Source organism: Planococcus citri, chromosome 5, assembly GCF_950023065.1.
Source record: "Planococcus citri chromosome 5, ihPlaCitr1.1, whole genome shotgun sequence".
Lineage (NCBI taxonomy): Eukaryota > Metazoa > Arthropoda > Insecta > Hemiptera > Pseudococcidae > Planococcus > Planococcus citri.
The window spans coordinates 68660966-68679694 of record NC_088681.1 but is presented as its reverse complement, the minus strand read 5'-3'; the positions used below and the strand labels follow the sequence as shown (position 1 = coordinate 68679694).

The 18729-nt window shown below is 34.2% G+C and overlaps 2 protein-coding genes across 2 annotated transcripts in view; one reads left to right on the top strand and one right to left on the bottom strand.

Moving 5' to 3' along the window:
* Positions 1–18729, top strand: part of kek2 (kekkon 2) — a 597210-nt gene that overhangs the window by 200140 nt on the left and 378341 nt on the right. The window lies entirely within an intron of this gene.
* Positions 3476–18645, bottom strand: LOC135849344 (esterase FE4-like). The gene is made up of 10 exons (XM_065369732.1): positions 18277–18645; positions 11636–11776; positions 11234–11390; positions 9092–9277; positions 7680–7885; positions 7442–7604; positions 7203–7369; positions 6958–7111; positions 4263–4395; positions 3476–3805 (listed from the first exon to the last, which is right to left on the bottom strand). Exons 1-10 carry the CDS (start codon positions 18409–18411, stop codon positions 3640–3642), a joined length of 1608 nt encoding a protein of 535 aa, XP_065225804.1. The 5' UTR covers positions 18412–18645; the 3' UTR covers positions 3476–3639.

Sequence of the window (18729 nt, the reverse complement as noted above, 5' to 3'; positions counted from 1 at the left end):
TGTGTCTTTTTACTAGTACTTTCTTCCTACTAATCCATGAAATTGAAATTTTGTCTGCAAAAGGCTCATATTTGCAAAAAACCCTGAAAAATACGCGTTTTTCGCGTTTTTTTTGCAAAATTATGTGAAATATGCGAATAATGTATAGGACAAAAAATGTTAAGCGTCGAATTTCACCCTAGAAAACGTGTTCATAAGGTTGTCAAAACGCTCATCTGCTGAAGTTAGCTTAGATTGTAATCATGAGCTCTCTGAATTAAAAAAATACCAAAAATATTCAAATTGAGGTCAGAGCGATTCAGTTATAATTTTCACAGTCTTCTCATTTTAAACACGTTTCCACAATGCTTGGTCAAAAAAATCCTTCAAAATGAAAATATTGCTAGTCAAACTTCCAAAAATTTACCAAGAATAGGCAAATTACCCAAAAATTGTTCAGAAATCTAACTCAAAATCAGTATTTTTGCAAAAAATACAAAATATTTCGATTTTAATTTCAATTTTTAAAAATTTCAACAAAACCTTTTTCAAATCCAATAGGTACCATACATATATGTATGTACATGTTCAACAAATCTTACCAAAATTCAAAAACTTGACCCATCATGAGGGACAAATTGTTTGAAAAATTAATTTTTTTTTAGCATTTTTGAAGATCCTTTACCCATACCTACTACATATTCTATAAAAAAAAGTACACTTTGTGTATCTTATCCAAAGATTGATGAGATAAACATAGGCACCAACCATTTTATTTACAAGTATAATCAAACATTTTTTTCGGGTCAGAATTTTTCTATTTTTAAAGAGAACTAGAGAAAATGAATAGAAAAAGAAATCGAGAGAAAAAATACCAATAGAATTAGAAGTATTGATTTTAAAAATGGAAAAAGCAGCACTTTTGAGACAAATTCTGATAAACGTTAGGACTTTTTGATAATTTTTTCAAAAACTGTACCTTCAATCTATTTTGGCTAACACGAGATTTTATAAACCATTTTGGCATAAAATAGAATTTTTTGGATAATTTATCAGCAAAAGGCCTTTGCCCAAAATATTTCATCAAAAAAGTGGAACTTGCAGACAATTTCGACAAAAAGCAGTAGTTTTGAAAATGTTGGCTAAAAGCAGAAGTTTTTTTTTACGATATCTAGGCATGTAATTTATCTATTTATTTTGAAATGACGAAGAAAAAATTAAATTTTGACAATAATTTGGCAAAAAACAGGATTTTTTAAAGATAATTTTTGGAAAATCAAGAATTCTTTCCAATTTAGGCAACAAGATTTTTTGAACATTTTGGCAAAAAGCAGGAGTTTTCTTTCGGCAATTTTTACAAAGTTCGGAGTTTTTTTATAATTTTGACAAAAAAGGAACTTATGTTTACGATTCTGACGCAAACGAGATTTTTTGACAATTTAGGCAAGAGCAGAACTTTGCAGACAATTCTGGCAAAAAACATAACACGGACTTCTTAGGATCATTTTGGCAAAAGACGGAAATTTTGAAATTGTGGCTACTAACAAAATTTTTGGTCATTTCTGCAAAAAATATTAGGACTTTCTTGATAACGCCAAAAAAAGGTATCTTCTCAACAATTTTGGCAAAAAACGGGACTTTTTTGGAAATTTTGACAAAAGTTGGGATTTTTTAATAATTTTTTTTACAATTTTGGCGAAAATGAGACTTTTTTTACAATGATTCCGGCAATAACATTTTTTGAACATTTTGGCATAAAACATGTCCTTTTTTTGGCAATTTTTACAAGTCAAGATTTTTTGATAATTATGGCAAAAAATTGGAATTTTTGAAATTTTGGACAACAACAGGTTTTTTTGCTCATTTTTACAAAAAATATTAGGATTTTCATAACATCATTCAGAAGAAAATGTATTTTCGACAATTATGATCAAAAACAGTGCTTTTTTGATAATTTCGACAGAAGTTAGAATTTTTTAATAATTTTTACAAAAATGTGACTTTTTTGATACTTTTGGCAAAAGTAGGAATTTTTGACTCGTTTGCAGTAGCGATTTTTCGCCCCATACTATGTAGCGACATGACCAACGTGACAATTATCATTTTATCAGATAGTGCACAGTGAGGTGCCATACCTCATCTCATGACTTTGCTGCAAAGATGTGATGTGTGCGGGCGGGTAGGTCAGTAGATGAGCGTTTTGACAACCTTTTAAACACGTTTTCTAGGGTAAAATTCGACGCTCAACATGTTTTGTTCTATACATTTTTCGCATATTTCACATAATTTTGCAAAAAAAAACGCGAAAACGCGTATTTTTCAGGGTTTTTTGCAAATATGAGCCTTTTGCAGACAAAATTTCAATTTCATGGATTAGTAGGAAGAAAGTACTAGTAAAAAGACACATTTTGGCGAAAACAGTTTTTGTGTAGTACCCTTCAGTTCGGAGCTGTTGCGCTTCAAAGTTTTCTTTTGTCAATTTTACCCCCACCACTACGATAAAAAATTTTGAAAAAAATCGTGTTGAAAGGCCCAGGCTTACCCTACACATTCCGCGTGGTACCAGAGTTTTATCCCCACCACTCATGGATACCGAATTTTTCGCGCAAAAAACGCGTTTTTTGGCTATACTGACCAAGGGGGGTGGGTTGGGGGGCGGAAATTCCGGTCGAAAATTTTTATTGGAGGTACCCAACAATAATCCATCATGATTTTCCAAATCTGAGAACAGGGCCATTTCACCTATCTTGACCGGGAATACCCTTTCAGCTTTTCAACTACATTTTGGTAAAATTTTGTGGGAATTTCGAGTTTCAAAAATCTGCTGGAGGCTCCAGAACTGCTCAAAACGGTTTGAAACAGTTTCCAATCGATTTGGCTTTTCGAAAATAGGGTGTATCCCAAATTTCAGCTTTTTTGGTCAATTTGGTAAAATTTTGATTTTTTCCCTCATTTTTGGCCTAAATTTGATTTTCAAAAATTCACCAAAAATCTAAAAACGCACTTTAGCTCTTGAAATTTTCACAAGTGATGAATTTTTGCTTGATCTTTCGATCTACTTTGGTACAGTTTGAAAAATGTTGTGCAAGTCTTATGTTGGAACGCAAAATCTGCGATTTCTGCTGACCTGTCAATCAAAATGGCCGCCATTTTGTCAGTAGGGCCACTTTTTTTCTTGAGTACAAGGGCTAGAAATGTTCCTTAGAACTCCCCCTTTAAGAAAAAAGGTGCCCCGGTGGATCGACGGGTGGGGGGTGCAATTTATCCTTAAGTGGGCCCCCCGACTATATGGAAGGGAATCCTACAAGCAGCATTTAAACAAAAATTGTACCCATCTTTTTTTTTTGACAAAAAATCTCCAAAATTTGAAAACGTCTCTGGCAATTGACAATACAAAAATAGCGCCATTTTTCGATCCAATTGAGATAAAATAACTCCATCTTTTCCTCTTATCCTCCCAATGGTCACAAGTAGACGAAAAAATTAACACACTTACGACGTGCAAAACGAGTATTTACTCATATCTAGATACTTAAATGCATTCGTTTTTATTCTCTACATAAAATAAAACACGGTATAAAACACCAATGTAACAAAAATAAATGAGATTATGGACTATATAATAAAGCAAAAAGGTACGAGTATTATACGCATACGAGTTTAAAATATATCAAAAGGTTTGCAAATAGGACCCAGTAAATCTTTTAAAAATTGCAACCGTTCGCCGTACAATTTGCCCTCGGTCAATTGAAGAGTTCGGTCAATTTCCAAGTAACGAGGTTGACTCGAAGTTGAAGGCGTCCACGTCAACTCGTCAGTAGGCACTCTGCAAAAAAACACCCATTGTGTATAAGGTAGGTAGCCTACATCACAATTCAATATCTACTCTTCGTAATTCTAAACGTCACGGTACGTATACCATACGAAACTCCTTTCCACTTAGAAAATGGACCCCTTTTAGGAAAATTCGCTCTCTTTTGTGTGAAGTACGGTTCGTTAACGCGTGTTACGCGTAATCGACCAATGCGACGAATAAATAACATCTTAAGCGTGCTTAACACGCGGTATATATATTCTTGAGCGACGACAGCTTTCATATTTCAGTCGTCGGTTTTTGTCGAGTATGCTACGACGATACGTATACGACCATATACATTTTGTACGATTGTTGAATTGGGGTGTTCTCCAATTTACGATATACGTACTATAAGGTTTTCCAGTCAATGACGTGTCAGGGTATATGGTATTTTTTCGTGGTACATTTATCCACACGAGTAACTTACCCAGTTTTAGCGAAATTAGTCCATAATGTGGTGAGGTTTTGAATGACTGTGAGATCATCGCCTTCTAATGGTGGAAGGTTCGGAAGCACACGGGCGAGGAAGAGGTAGCCTAATTCGTCTCCGTGAGAAGCTCCTGTTCGAGAATAAAATTCACGTTATTAAAATTAAATTTAAATGTACATTTAGAATAAAAGATCGCTCTTAATGAAGATTGAATTTGACTTCTTCGATAGTTTTTTGAGGACAAGTTGTTTAATATGCTTACAAAAATTCCAAAACAATTACATCCCCCCCCCACACCAACAGGATGAAAAATCACATCATTTTTGCCAAAATTACAAGGCTCTTAACTCAAAACTAGCGACACCTAGAGCAAATTTGTTGGAAAAGTTTTTTTTTTTTTTTTTTTTTCAAAGTAGGAAGAATATTAAAACATGAGAAAGTTATTTTTTATATTAAAATTTGAAGATCTCAAAATTGATTTTTCATGGTCAAGGCTTAACTTTCCACAAAAAAAAAAACGAAAGTTGAAAGCTTTAAAAATATGAAAAGAATCAATGGAAGCATTTCTTTACCCCCTTCAATAAAAAAATTTCAAAATGGAATCTTATTGACACTCCTGAGAATACAAGAATCTTTAATTTCTCATTAAAAGTTTTGAAAAGGCATCAACTTACTGAGTTGAAGACAACGAGTTCAAATATTTTCTAATTTTTTGATCAACTTTTTGGGTCTCCTACACCCCTTACTCCTACTCAACAGTGTCATTAAACATTGAAAATGTAAAAAAAACTGAAAAATTTGTAGATTCGACACCCTAACAAGGGATGTATCTATACTGGCACAGAAATTTTTGAACTGGTCGAAGGGAAATCAAAAGAGGACTAGAAAATATAATTATCACCAACTAAAATTTCAGGTACCTATTGAAATTCATTTTTCGTTTTTGGTGAGAGAATTTAACAATTCAAAGGGCCAAAATTAGAAATTATCAAAATTTTAGCAAAAAGACCTAGAAAGCTGAAATTTGACTTATACTCCATTTTTGACCTTTTGAGTCGATTGGTGGCAATTTAGAATCGTTCTGGAGCCTCCAACGGATTTTCGGTTCCTCCAGTTTTCGAAAAAGACTGTAAATATGGTGAAAATGAAACGGAATTACTACCCTTCCGACCCTTTCAATCTATGGATAAGGCCATGCAAAAAAAATACCAAAATAAATAGGTATGCTATTTTACTTCTAAAATTTTGAAAAAAAAAACTGATGAAAATTGGGAGTCTTTAGAACACATTTCACTCCCAGCTTCTGTAGCCTTTAAAGGTCCCAAAATGATATAAAAATATTGGAATTGTGAGAAAGAAGATTTTTGGAACCCCTGAGAACGATAATCAACGAGAAAAGTTGTTTCAAAATCATTTTGCAGAATTCCAAAGCCTGTTTGGGTGGATTAAATTGTGAAAAAATTGGTGGAAAAGTTCACTTTTGAGTGAAAATTTAATCAAAATTTTTTTGACGATCTTAGCAGTGCAGTGAGCTGAGCCAGGGATTCTCAAAGTAGTCCTTTTTAGGGTAAAAGTGTTTTTTGTCTTCTTTAAGTAATATTAGGTACCAATGTGCTTTGCATTGTTTCGAGCACGCCCTCCGTAAAAAGATGAAATTTGAGTTTTCCAACGGCCTGACCCATTGGATTTAAAACCCTATAGGTCACCTTCTCTACATTTACGGTGAATTTTACTCCAATTTTTGATCACTCCTTCCCCATTCTGACCCAAGGAGTCCCAATTTATAATAAGGAGGTATCACAAATATGCTTTTTGCAGATTTCAATCCTCTAACCTTATTTGACCTCTTTCCTGAATCAAAAAAGTTGATTCTTGAGTTATTTTTTGGTTTCTGGCATTCGAAAGAGAACTGTAAGCCCCAGGGGTTCAAAATTGCAACGTGTCAATCGAAAGATGTCACTGATGAGCCTTCTGAAGGTTCTTAACTACTTTCCAGCCCCATTTCATCCCTCCCCAGGATCGAAAAAGTCAGTTTTTGAGTTATTTTTCACGTTTTTTGACCTTTAAAACAGCATCTAGACTTTTCAAATTGACCCAATGGGTTCAAAGTTTGCCACATACAATTGAAATGTGTCTCTGATGTGGCTTTAGCAAGTTGAAATATTCCAATTACGAATAGATGTAATTTTTACTGGTTAAAAAATTCCAAAAAAGTTGGTGAGAATTCGAATTTTTACAAAAACCTACGATTTTTTTCGCTCCAACAACATTGACCTTCTTGATCAAGATTTTTCAATAGATAATTTCTTGCTCTGTATTTTTTCAAGAATGTGAAACATTTTCAAAAAAAAAAAATTGAACATCCGCTTGCAAAATCCTTTTCTAGTTTATCTAATCAAAAATCAAAGGCATCAGTAAAGATTTTCATAATTTTCTGCTCACCACTGTGGAAAGTTTTTTAAAAAAAATTTAGCAATTTTTACTAGCACTAAATTGAGTAAGAGTCTCGTTACTTACGCTTTTTCTGTCTATTACCTTCTAAATTCATTTTAACCTCATCAATTTCTTTTTTAAATCAATGATATACGAATTAAGGGGCCCCCAAAAAATCATCACATTTCATATCAAAATCCATCCTCTTAATTTTAATTTTCAGAAAGCACTCGAGTTAGAACTTGAAAAAATACTTTACCATTACATTCCAGTTTCAAAGTACGGAATACAACTTTCTTAAAGAAATTGTGACCACCATTGTAAGCAAAATTGTACACATACGGAGGGATGGATGACTTGGTGACGAATTCGATTGGCTCGTACAAAAGGTAAAAATATATATCCGAATATAACTGAAAATAATTTCAAAATCGTAGTTAATTATTGACACAGAAGTCATTTTTAGAACAGAATATTAAAAACGTTCATGTTCGTGAAAATTACATCGACTAAAGTATCCGCGGTATCCAGACCGACTTCTTTATCACCGAAATAATACTTCTTGATTTTAGCGCTGACTTCGGGTAATAAGGCAGGATCGATTTTGAAATTATATTTCAAAACTAAACTGAAGTCATCACGAATTAATTCCGCTATATTGCTTGCCAGAGCTGAAAAAAATAAAATGAAATAAAATAAAAAGGTTTTTGGTAAAGTTCCTATTTTTTGTCACAATTTCTCACCAGCAAATAAAAGAAATCCTTCTTTATTATTTACTCCATAAATTAACGGAAGAGGTTCAGCTGATTCTTGAAGCTTTTGGGGTAAATCTGGTAAAAATGCTCCTTCTTTGATTTCTTCGATTGAAGGCGAAAATGGAATCGTGGTACATCTTCCAGGATATCTCTGCAATAAAATTATGAATTATTATAACTAGGTAGGTACTACGATTTTATTATACCTAGGTAATCAAACACTTACAGTTTTCAAGTCATCGGTCATATCAAAAACGTGTTTAGTCAAGTCTTTTGCAGGTTGAGCTCTCAAAAATTGTAATAGTTCTTCGGAACAGGTACCTTTGAAACCGAGTCTTTCACCGAGTTCAAATGCCATTTCTTTATAATTGAAAGTCAACGCCCAAGGGGTCAAGCCGGAGCCACTTTGAATGATGGCTTTGTTGAATAAACCTAGATTTTTGGAAGAAACATAGAGAGAAGAAATTGAAAAAATGTAAAAATTTCAAATACATAAAATATAAAGTCCAGAGTTCGAAAAGTTCGATGACAATTTCAAATAATTTTTCAGTAAAAAAATGAATCAAACATGTGTATTAAATTTTAAAAATCGTCATACTTTCAAATAAATCCCTCGACTGGAAAAATACCAAGGTCAATTCGTAACAAATCAGACCTCAAAGAGATAACTTGGTAAAAATATAAACTCTAAAAAACCACTCCAATTGTTCAATTTGAATTATTTGTACGTTACCATCGCGTTCTCGTTGGAATAGAAAAAAGCTCGTAAAAATAAATTGCAACTTGATAAAAATTTTCGCCTTAATTTTCCATTAATTTTAGCCCATACATGGCAATACTCGTATACGGTGCGATATAGATTGTACGTTGCGCTTTTTTGTCTGCTTTAAATAGAGAAATATCCTTAATGTCTAATAAAGGACATGCATTAATCTTGTTTAAAAATTACTTAAGTTCGGTGGCTATAAAATATATATACGATATATAAGATGGCTTTAATGCAATTTGATGCTATTTTTACGTTCGCATTTACGAGCTTCTCGGGCGGTTGTTTATTTTCAAAAGACTGCCGGACGATTTTTTTTTTTCGTTCACATAGTTAACGGGCAAGATCACTTCTCTCTCTCTCTCATTCGTGAACGAGAATGTCAAAGTTAATGATATAGAATTATCGTCGCATTATAGCTTCGAAATAGGCGAGGGAAGCCGAATACTGGTACGTGTAAATAAGCGGAATTATTGTTATCCACGGAAAAAAAAATTATGGATAATTTTTACTATTTCATACAGTAACCGGATCCCATTCGAAAATATTGCGATTTTTACTATGAGATTAGTAAATTTTACTATGAGATTAGTAAATTTTACTATGAGAGTAATAAATTTTACCTAATTCTATAGTAAAATGTATTTTTTGGCTGAGTAAAAATCACTATTATTTTTGGATTGGATCCGGTTACTGTACTGAAATAGTAATTTTTATTGTTTTTTTTTTTCAGTGTCGTCATTTCCTGGTCGCAGAGATAATTTTTTTATAATAGTGCTCTTTTTATCTACTAGATTCGAATAAACTACCTACCTATATTTATGATTGGAAATAGACCATAAATGAGACGAAATATAGGTAATAAGGTATACCTTTGGTCAAGGGTGACAGGATTTGAAAGTGGACTGAAGAAGCTCCGGCGCTTTCGCCAAAAATAGTAATATTATTCGGATCTCCTCCGAATTTATCGATATTTTCTTTCACCCATTTGATAGCTAGGGCTTGATCTCTCAAACCAGCATTTCCAGGGCAATCTTCCAGACCAAGATTTAAAAATCCTGCAAAAAAAAATTAGTGTAAAATTCGCCACTTCCCAGTTAGTCCGGCATATGACAATAGGAGTAATTGCACCGCCCCCCAACGATCCTCCGAGACTACTTTTTTCTTAAAGAGGACATTCTACGGAAAATTTTTAAGCAAACCTGCCCAAAAAAAAGTTGGCCTTACTTACAAAATGGCGGCCATTGTTATTGACAGGTCAGCCGAAATCGCAGATTTTCCGTTTCAACATAGGACTTGCACGAAATTTTTCAAACCTTACAAAGGTAGATCGAAAGATCATGCAAAAATTTATCACCTCTCAAAATTTCAAGTGCTAAAGTGCGTTTTTCGATTTTTGGTGAATTTTTGAAAATCAAATTTAGGCCAAAAATGAGGGAAAAAATAAAAATTTTACCAAATTGACCAAGAAAACTGAAATTTGGGATATACCCTATTTTCGACATGCCAAATCGATTGGAAATGGTTTCAAACCGTTTTGAGCAGTTCTGGAGCCTCCAGCATATTTTTGAAAATTGAAATTCCCACAAAATTTCATCAAATTGCAGTTGTAAAGCTGAAATTTATTCTAAAAACTAATTTCAATACGCTACGAAGTACTGCCGGTGAATTTCAAGTCGTTCTGGAGCCTTCAGCGACTTTTTGAAAATCCCTGAAGCCTCCAGCAGATTTTTGAAACTTTAAATTTTCACAAAATTTCATCAAATGGAGATGGAACACCGAAATTTATTATGCATACCAATTATTAACACCCTCTGAAGACGACTTCAGGTGGGTTCAAGTCATTTTAGAGCCTCCAGTGAGTTTTTTGAAAATTACTGGAACCTCCAGTATAGCTGTTATTGAAACTTGAAATTTCCCCAACATTAATTTATCTAATGGAGTTGGCAAGCTGAAATTTACTTCGCAGACTACATGGTGGTTTCAAATGGTTTTGAAGTTTCCAGCCACTTTTAGAAAATTTTGATTTTCCAAAAACACGCCATACAACCTCTCAAAATGTCGTTGGAGGCTCCAAAACGACTTGAAATCCACCAGCAGTCAACTTCGTAGCGTATTGAAATTAGTTTGCAGAATGAATTTCGAGTCTCCAGCTCATTTTAATGAAATTTTCGGGAAATTTCAAGTTTCAAAAACCTACTGGAGGTTCCAGTAATTTTCAAAAAAGTCACTGGAGGCTCTAAAATGACTTGAACCCACCTGAAGTCGTCTTCAGAGGGTGTTAAAATTGGAGTGTAGAGTAAGTTTCAGTTTCCATCTCCACTTGATGAAATTTTGTGAAAATTTAAACTTTCAAAAATCTGCTGGAGGCTTTAGGAATTTTCAAAAAGTCGCTGGAGGCTCCAAAACGACTCGAAATTTACCTGCAGTACTTCGTAGCGTATTGAAATAGTTTTTAGAATAAATTTCAGCTTTACAACTGCAATTTGATAAAATTTTGTGGGAATTTCGAGTTTCAAAAATCTGTTGGAGGCTCCAGAACTGCTCAAAACGGGTTGAAACCGTTTCCAATCGATTTGGCGTGTCGAAAATATCCCAAATTTCAGCTTTCTCGGTCAATTTGGTAAAATTTTGATTTTTTCCCTCATTTTTGGCCTAGATTCGATTTTCAAAAATTCACCAAAAATCAAAAAACGCACTTTAGCACTTGAAATTTTGAGAGGTGATAAATTTTTGCATGATCTTTCGATCGTCCTTTGTAAAGTTTGAAAAATTCCGTGCAAGTCTTACGTTGAAACGCAAAATCTACGATTTCGGCTGACCTGTCAAAAATGGCCGCCATTTTGTAAGTAAGGCCAACTTTTTTTTGGGCAAGTTTGCTTTAAAATGTTCCTTAGGATGTCCCTTTTAAGAAAAAAGTTGTCCCGTAAGATTGACCGGGGGGGGGGGGTGCAATTGCTCCTATTGTCATATGCCGGACTAAGTATAAAGTCCCTCCTCTTCATTCAACCAACCTAATACGTGCAATCTGTAATTAATTCGAACCAGAATGACATCGTGATTCATTAGGAAATCTCCTCCGTACATTTTTTCTGAACCAGATCCGGTGAAAAATCCGCCACCGTGAATAAAAACCATCACAGCCTTAGGAACTTTAATCTCGGATGGAACCTAAACAAAAGCGAATCGCGAGAATAATATTAGTTTACGAACGATAAGCTCTCTTATCTTCACTCTCTATTTACGTTGAGCTTTGAACTTGGCAATTTGAATGGCCATATCTCGACTTAATTATCGCTAGCCTCGAGCGTTCAACGATCTATATACCAACCAACTACGATATGATTTCTAATCAACAGAAATGAAATTTATCGTCTGGTTGTAATTTTTGCGAATAAAAAATTCAGGTAGGTTACCTCCGGAGTATCGATATTCAGATATAAGCAATCTTCAGCTCCTACGTGTTGTCCTGATAGAAAATAATCTTTTTGGATACACGAATCCCTTTCGTGAGTAGCGTCGTAGACACCTTGCCATTTTTCACTCGGAACTGGAGGCTGCAAAATGAGAAAATATTTTAATTCGAGGGAACATTTATCTAGATACCTGGACTTATTGTAAGTTCAACTTTTCTAGGCACCTTTAACAATCCCAAAGTTACACTTAGTTGCGTCGCGTCGTCTCTTTTACGTCATAAAAAGTTTAAAATTCGGTTAACCTTAATGATGCTGGTGATTTATACGCTTGATAAATTAATTGCGTACTTATAAATTACACCGGCTGCGAGATAATTTTAACATGATATTCACGTGGTGTAATAATTTGTTGAAAAGCAAAGAGCACTTGCGACTGATAAAGTTCATAAATTTTTTATTTACATAGTCTCATTCCCAGTTGACCAAATGCTAGCAAATTTCACGCTAGCACGAATGGTGCCCGAATTTGAGACACTTTTTTTAAAAATGCTAGCAAATCAGTAGTGATTAGGTCGCATTAGCGTAGCAGAATTGAGCACAAACAGCTAGGGTATAGCTAGCATAAAGCTAGCGAAAAGCTAGCATTTTGTTAACACTTTGCTTGCAATTCTACTAAGTAAATGCGACTAAATCGCGACTGATTTGCTAGCATTTTTAAAAAAAGTGTCTCAAATTCCGGCACCATTCGTGCTAGCGTAAAATTTGCTAGCATGAGGCTAGCATTTTGCTAGCGCAGGAAAAGTTTGATTATCAGGAAAATTATTTTTACTAATTAACTTTTAAAAATACTAGGAGGTGTTTTCAATCAGGTCAAGGTCAAGGTAGTTCTCCAATATCCAAAAATAGGCAACTGACCTCCTACGCTAGCTCACCGCTAGCATAGCGCTAGTGAGGTGTGCCAGGGTAAGTAGAGTGGTAGCACTCTTCTTACTATCATACAAAATACTACCTTGAGCTTATATTCAGATTGACTACATACTTTATCTAAGAGTAGCAAAGTATACCATGAGAGAGAACAACGCTAGTAATTTGCTAGCATTAAGCTAGCGCTTGGGTTAGAAGTCTCTTTATTGAAAAATAAAGTTTTTTTTTTTTTTTTTTTAAATTAAAAAATTGCCAAAATTTAAAATTTAAAAATGAAATATCAAACAAACTAAAAATAAGAAATTTCAAAAACATTTGAACAACATTTTTAATGAACAAATTATACATTATAAAAAATGAAATAATTACAAGAATGATTTTTCAATAATGGAATATTCTTCAAAATTATTGTTCAAAGTTGAAAAGTAGCCAAAATGGAAAGGAAAAATACCTACCTGTTAAAATGAAAAGCATTAACAAATTTGAAATTTTTTTAAAAATGAAAATAATCTTCAAAATTATTGTTCAAAGTTGAAAAGTAGCCAAAATGGAAAGGAAAAATACCTACCTGTTAAAATGAAAAGCATTAACAAATTTGAAATTTTTTTAAAAATGAAAATAAAAAAATCATTGAGAAACGAAAAATTACGTATTTAGGTATCTGTTAAAAATATTTAAAAATTCCATTTAAAAAATGAAGATATGGAAGTATTTTTCTGAAAAATGGGTGAAAGAGATTCACTGAAGTTTTTCTGTACTTGCATGAGTAGGCTATGAAGGAAATGCCAGTGAAAAACATGCTAGGAAAAAAATGCCACATACTTGCTCGCATTTTGCTAGAATCTAATTCCATACAGAAAGCTAGCTGAAAAGTGAGGGCAATCAGCTAGCGTTTTTCTATTGCTAGAATGCAAAGTAAAAGCTAGACAAGAGAGACTAGAGATCTGCTCGCATTTTGCTAGCATTAGATTGCTAGATAAATGTAAGCAGATAAATGCAAGCGTATTGCTAGTGTAGTAAAGCAAGCAATTATCCGTTAGTAAAACGCTAGCATTAAGCAAGCACAATTAGTGAGATACAAATGCTAGCTGAAAAAAGCGAGAGAATTGCTGAAGAATTGCTAGAACATAATTTGCCAGAAAAAAAGTGCTAGCAAATTGCTAGCTTTTTGCGAAAGATTTAATGCTAGCTACAAAAAGCTAGAAAAATGCTAGCACTTTCCCAAAACGTCAGTAAAATGCTAGCAATCCGCTAGCACTTGGTCAACTGGGTTATCATCATCAACTAGCCATAAATTTCGTCGTATTTTATTACACGTTCAATTTTCATTGTCAACTCAATTGTTTGTAAATGAGAAGAAATTTCGTCGAAAAGTTGAGAAGATTGTCCTTTTTTTTTCTCCCTTCTTTCTTTCAACACTTTCGTTTTCTTCTTAACAAAAAATTTTAAGCTACCTTACTAAGTCAAATTAAAAAAAAAAAAATCATCCTTTTTTTTAAAGCTCATTGAAAATTTATTTTCATTTTTCCAACTCTTTCCCACCCCATCACATTCATCCTCGCAAATTATTTAATTTTTCAAGGCCGGATATGTTCTTTGATTAATGATTCACGTAGAATGACTTGCATTATTTACGAATTTCTAAAAACCCCATTTCAAGAGATGGAAAAATTAATTCGTCACTTTAAACGCCACAGTTTCTTTTTTCATTTCATTGCAAAAACGAATAAGCATTTTTTGCGTTAGAAATAAAAATCGATTGATCTGCGTAGGTTTCAAATTACTCGAAATTTGTTTTAAATTTCATCATGCGAGCCAATCTACGCCATATAGCAACTTTGTACGAGTACGTTGATACGAATATTTTTAGCCTAAATCTCAAGGCGTTCCTCTCTAGTTTCCTATTTATCACAATTTCATCATCACTGGTTGCCCATGAAAAAAAAATTTTAATACAATTTGTAGGAAAATTACGACGAATCCAACCTAAGACCGTATTAAACAGCTTTTACGTGCCAAAAAAAGTAAAATAAAACGTCCAAAATTAAACTCTATTTCAAGGATGGTTCAGAGGACTTAAAGGTGGAAAAATCGATATCAGTAGATTATTCAGAAGATCACCTCAATATGCTTCATTATAGGCCACTTAAGCCCGTAAAAATCGAATTTTCGAGAGACAACTTAATTTACTCGTCTGCTTTGAACAATTTAAAAAAATATTATTGATTTAATTTTGAATCCTAAAATCCAAAACAAACTCACCAAAAATGAGGGAAAATTAAGCATCGAAAATTTTTCAAAATTACCCCCTCTCCTACTCACTATAAAAGGGATGAAAATTTCGAAATTGTGATTTTTTTTCAACTTTGAAAGAGCATACCTAATATGGAACTATATTTTGAAAACAACGTAAAAATAGGCCAACTTTTTTGCTGATTTATTTTCAAATTTATCGATTTTTAGTGGAGTAGAAAGGGCCTTTTTCAAACTTTTTGCTCTCTTTCTCTCGCTTCCTCTGAAAAAAAAAGACTTTTGAATCGTGATTCCCCCCCCCCTCAAAATAGCATTTGAAACATGAAAAATTTTTTTAGCTGATTTCTTTCCAACCTTTTGGATTTTAGTTGGGGAGGGGGTGGGGAGGAGAAGAAGAAATTTAAAATAGACGCAGGAGAATATAGATTGGATAATTTTTCATTTCGGTGCTATAACCGAACTTTGGGAAAGTCGGTTTGACGGCGCAGAGGGCAGCCCCCTCATCAAGCTATACTTCCTTGGGCTAGAAACTAGAGCTGGAAACGGTACTTGCTGACAGCAGGTAACTATTGTATCTGTATCGTAAATTCTCACTACTCGCTAGTAGCGGGTAGCAAATTGAAAAAATGTTGCACCGGTTCGCGTTATAACTAGTAGCACATTGACTGCGTAGCCAGTGTACCGGCATGACATCATCATTGTCATCAATCATGTCAAATGTCAATCACACATACGAATGACAGGTGTTGAAGTGTAACTCCTCCCACTTACACATTATCAAATTTTGGGGTGCGTGCGCAGACCAAGTGCGAAAACATTCGGGTTGTACTCGCTATACACTACTATCTATATCCGAATCAACTGGATACAACCACTAGAGGGTTTAGCCGGTATTTGAACCAGATACCGGTTAGCGGGTATTGTAACCATTTTCAGCTCTACTAGTAACCCATAGAAGCGAAAAAAAAAACAATTTCTCAAGAAAACAAAAATAAGAAGAAACCGGCTGGAAAATCAGGGAACCCTGTTGGGCAGCAGGCAAAAAAGCCCACGCTATAGAAGAAACAAAACAGGCTGAAGATCGCTACCTGGAATGTGCGAGCAATGAATGGAAAAGAAGAGGAGCTGGAATACAATATCTCAATGCAGAGAAACATCGACATAGCTGTTATCACAGAAACCAAGAAAAAGGGCAGTGGCACCGATGAACGAGGAGAATTCAACTGAGTATATGCTGGAGTAGGAAAAGCTGAACGTGCCAGAGCGGGGATTATGATTTATACCCGGAACAGACTCAAAGACAACATCCAGTCATATAGAATATGGAGTGAAAGACAAATCGAAATAAATCTGAAATTTGGGAACCAAGATATTTCAGTGATTGGCGTATATGCTTCAGAGAAAGACAAAGAGGAGGAAAGTGACGAGTTCTACAAACAACTCCAAAAGACCATCGACAAGATGAACCCAAAACGCAGCATTTTTGTAATATGAGATAGGAAAAGGAACGAAGACATCCTGAAGGAGCTAGGAGCGAGCCAATCATTAGACGAGTGAAAGATTACTGAAAGAAATGGTGAAAACATGTTGATAGCATAATGCCCGATGAATGGTCCCCTCGAAAAGTCAAAGAATACACTCCAACTGGCAGGAGGAGTAGAGGAAGACTGAAGAAAAGACTTGATGATACATCGGCGAGCAATTCTTCTACATTTTCCCAGACGGGCTGAACAGCTCACCAGGTCAAAGTTCAATGATGATGATGGTAGGAATTTATGCTATTCGAACTATTCACCTCCCCCTCCCTCATCTTGTTGCTCCTTTGACAAAAATAAGCATAATTTTGAAATTGTCAATTTTGTCTTAATTTAAGAGAAGGTATTTTGTAAACAACATAAAAATGGTAATATTTATTTTTAGTACATATTTTGATTTTCATTGGGGGGGGGGGGGGTGAGGAAGGAACATGAAGATGAGAAAATATATTCACGAGAATGGCAAAGTAATTTTTCTTACTGGTGGGAATTTGAGTTTTTTGAGTCTTCCAAAAGGATAACCCCTCTCTTAAAAAAAAGAGCACGATTTTGGATTTGCAAATTACTATTTTTAATTTTGAAAAAGGTTTTCGTTGGCTTGTTTCCGCCTTTTTGATTTAAAATGGTAGGAGAAAGAGGGGGAGGGAGAGGAGGGAGAAAAGAAGACAAAAATTTTCATTATTTGGCGTTCTGATGAAAAGGAAAGCAAAGAAGAGTGAACGAGAAGAAGCAAAAAATATATGCTTGAAAATAACAGAAAGATTTTTCATGCAGCAGAGACTTTAAGCTTTTTAAGCTTTTCGAACTTTTCAAATTTGTAATCCCCTCTCCCACCTCGATCTCTCAAGAAAATAATATGATTTAGAAATAATTGTGAAATTACATTTTTTTAAAACGTATTTTTGAACAACGCAGAAATCGAGCAAACTTTTCTGTTGATTTTTTCCCCTTTATTTGCTTCTTAATGGGAGGAGCAGGAGAAGAAAACAAAAGATGGGAGTGTTAGAAGAAGGACAAAATACGTATATTCATAAGTACGACGGAGTATAATCTCTCATATGGATGGGAAATTGGTGATTTAAAAAATATTTACCCCTTCCCTTTCTTCTATCTATATGAGAGAACCAAATTTTTTCAATTTTGAAAATGTTATGAAGCCGAAATATTTTTACTTTTAGTGGGAGTAGAGGAGGGGGCAAGGGATGGAAAAACTTGACACATGAGAAGAACAAAGTAATTTTGTCATAGAGTAGAAAATTGAGTTTTGGGATGAACACGTTCCTTTTTTCCCTTCCTTCAAAAAGGAACCAACTTTCTAGAAAAAATTGATTTTTTTCAACTTCATCTTGAAAACAAAATTAAAATAAATTGTGTTTAAAGGAGCGAAAAAGGAGACTCCAGTATTCTCATAAAGTAATCTAGGTTTGATTTAGAGAGTTGAAACTCGAGGGTGGAGTTTTTGTCAACGTAAGGATTGCGAAAAGTTCAAATTTTTAACCAAGTACCCACTTTTGGATCGATTTCAGTAATTATTCTTTTTAGGCTTTATCAAATAATTCATGAAAAGAAAAAAAAATGAGATCACTGAACTGAGAGAGAATGAGCAGATTGGGAAGTCGATCTTTCAAACAATCCTCAATTAGAAAGAATTGGACTTCGATTGAAAAATATGCTCATATCAGTATAAAAAAACAAAGAAAAGATGAAATTTCACATTTTTTTCCTCGAAATATATTTTTCATCTTCCTTGATTCACCTCCTTCTGCTAATTCGAATTTAAATAATCATCCTACACACTTTTTTCAACGTAAACAAAAAAATCATTCAAAAATTTGTCAACAAACACCGACGATCAACTATACGTAAAATTCGTAAAACAAAAAAAAAATACTCGATCTTAGGTGCCTATTAAAATCTGAACTAACTTACCTTGAACCTGAGTTCTCCAATCGGTGGCTTAGCGTAAGGAATTCCAGCAAACGTATAGTAGGTATTCCCACTCAATTTAGATTTATTCTCCGCCCCTTGCAATTTACCTTGATTGACTTCCACAATTAGCGACATTTTTAGAAAAATATGTATAAAAATAACCGTTTGGAACCGATAAAATCACAACATTCGACCGCAAACCACTTGCAGAGATATCGAGCTCTACACACGAATAAAATTAAAATTAGTCACACGAATAAAGAGAGAGACACATCATGTACTCGTATTATGGCGTAAACCGGTATTCGTGTCGGTATACTTCGTCGGTTTCGTTATCAACGCTAAACTTCAATATTACATTTATTGCTGGTCTGAGAACGAGATTCACGTGAATCTATGACCTACGTACACATACACGTATCTAATGATGTGATAGGCACGCTCTGTACTTTG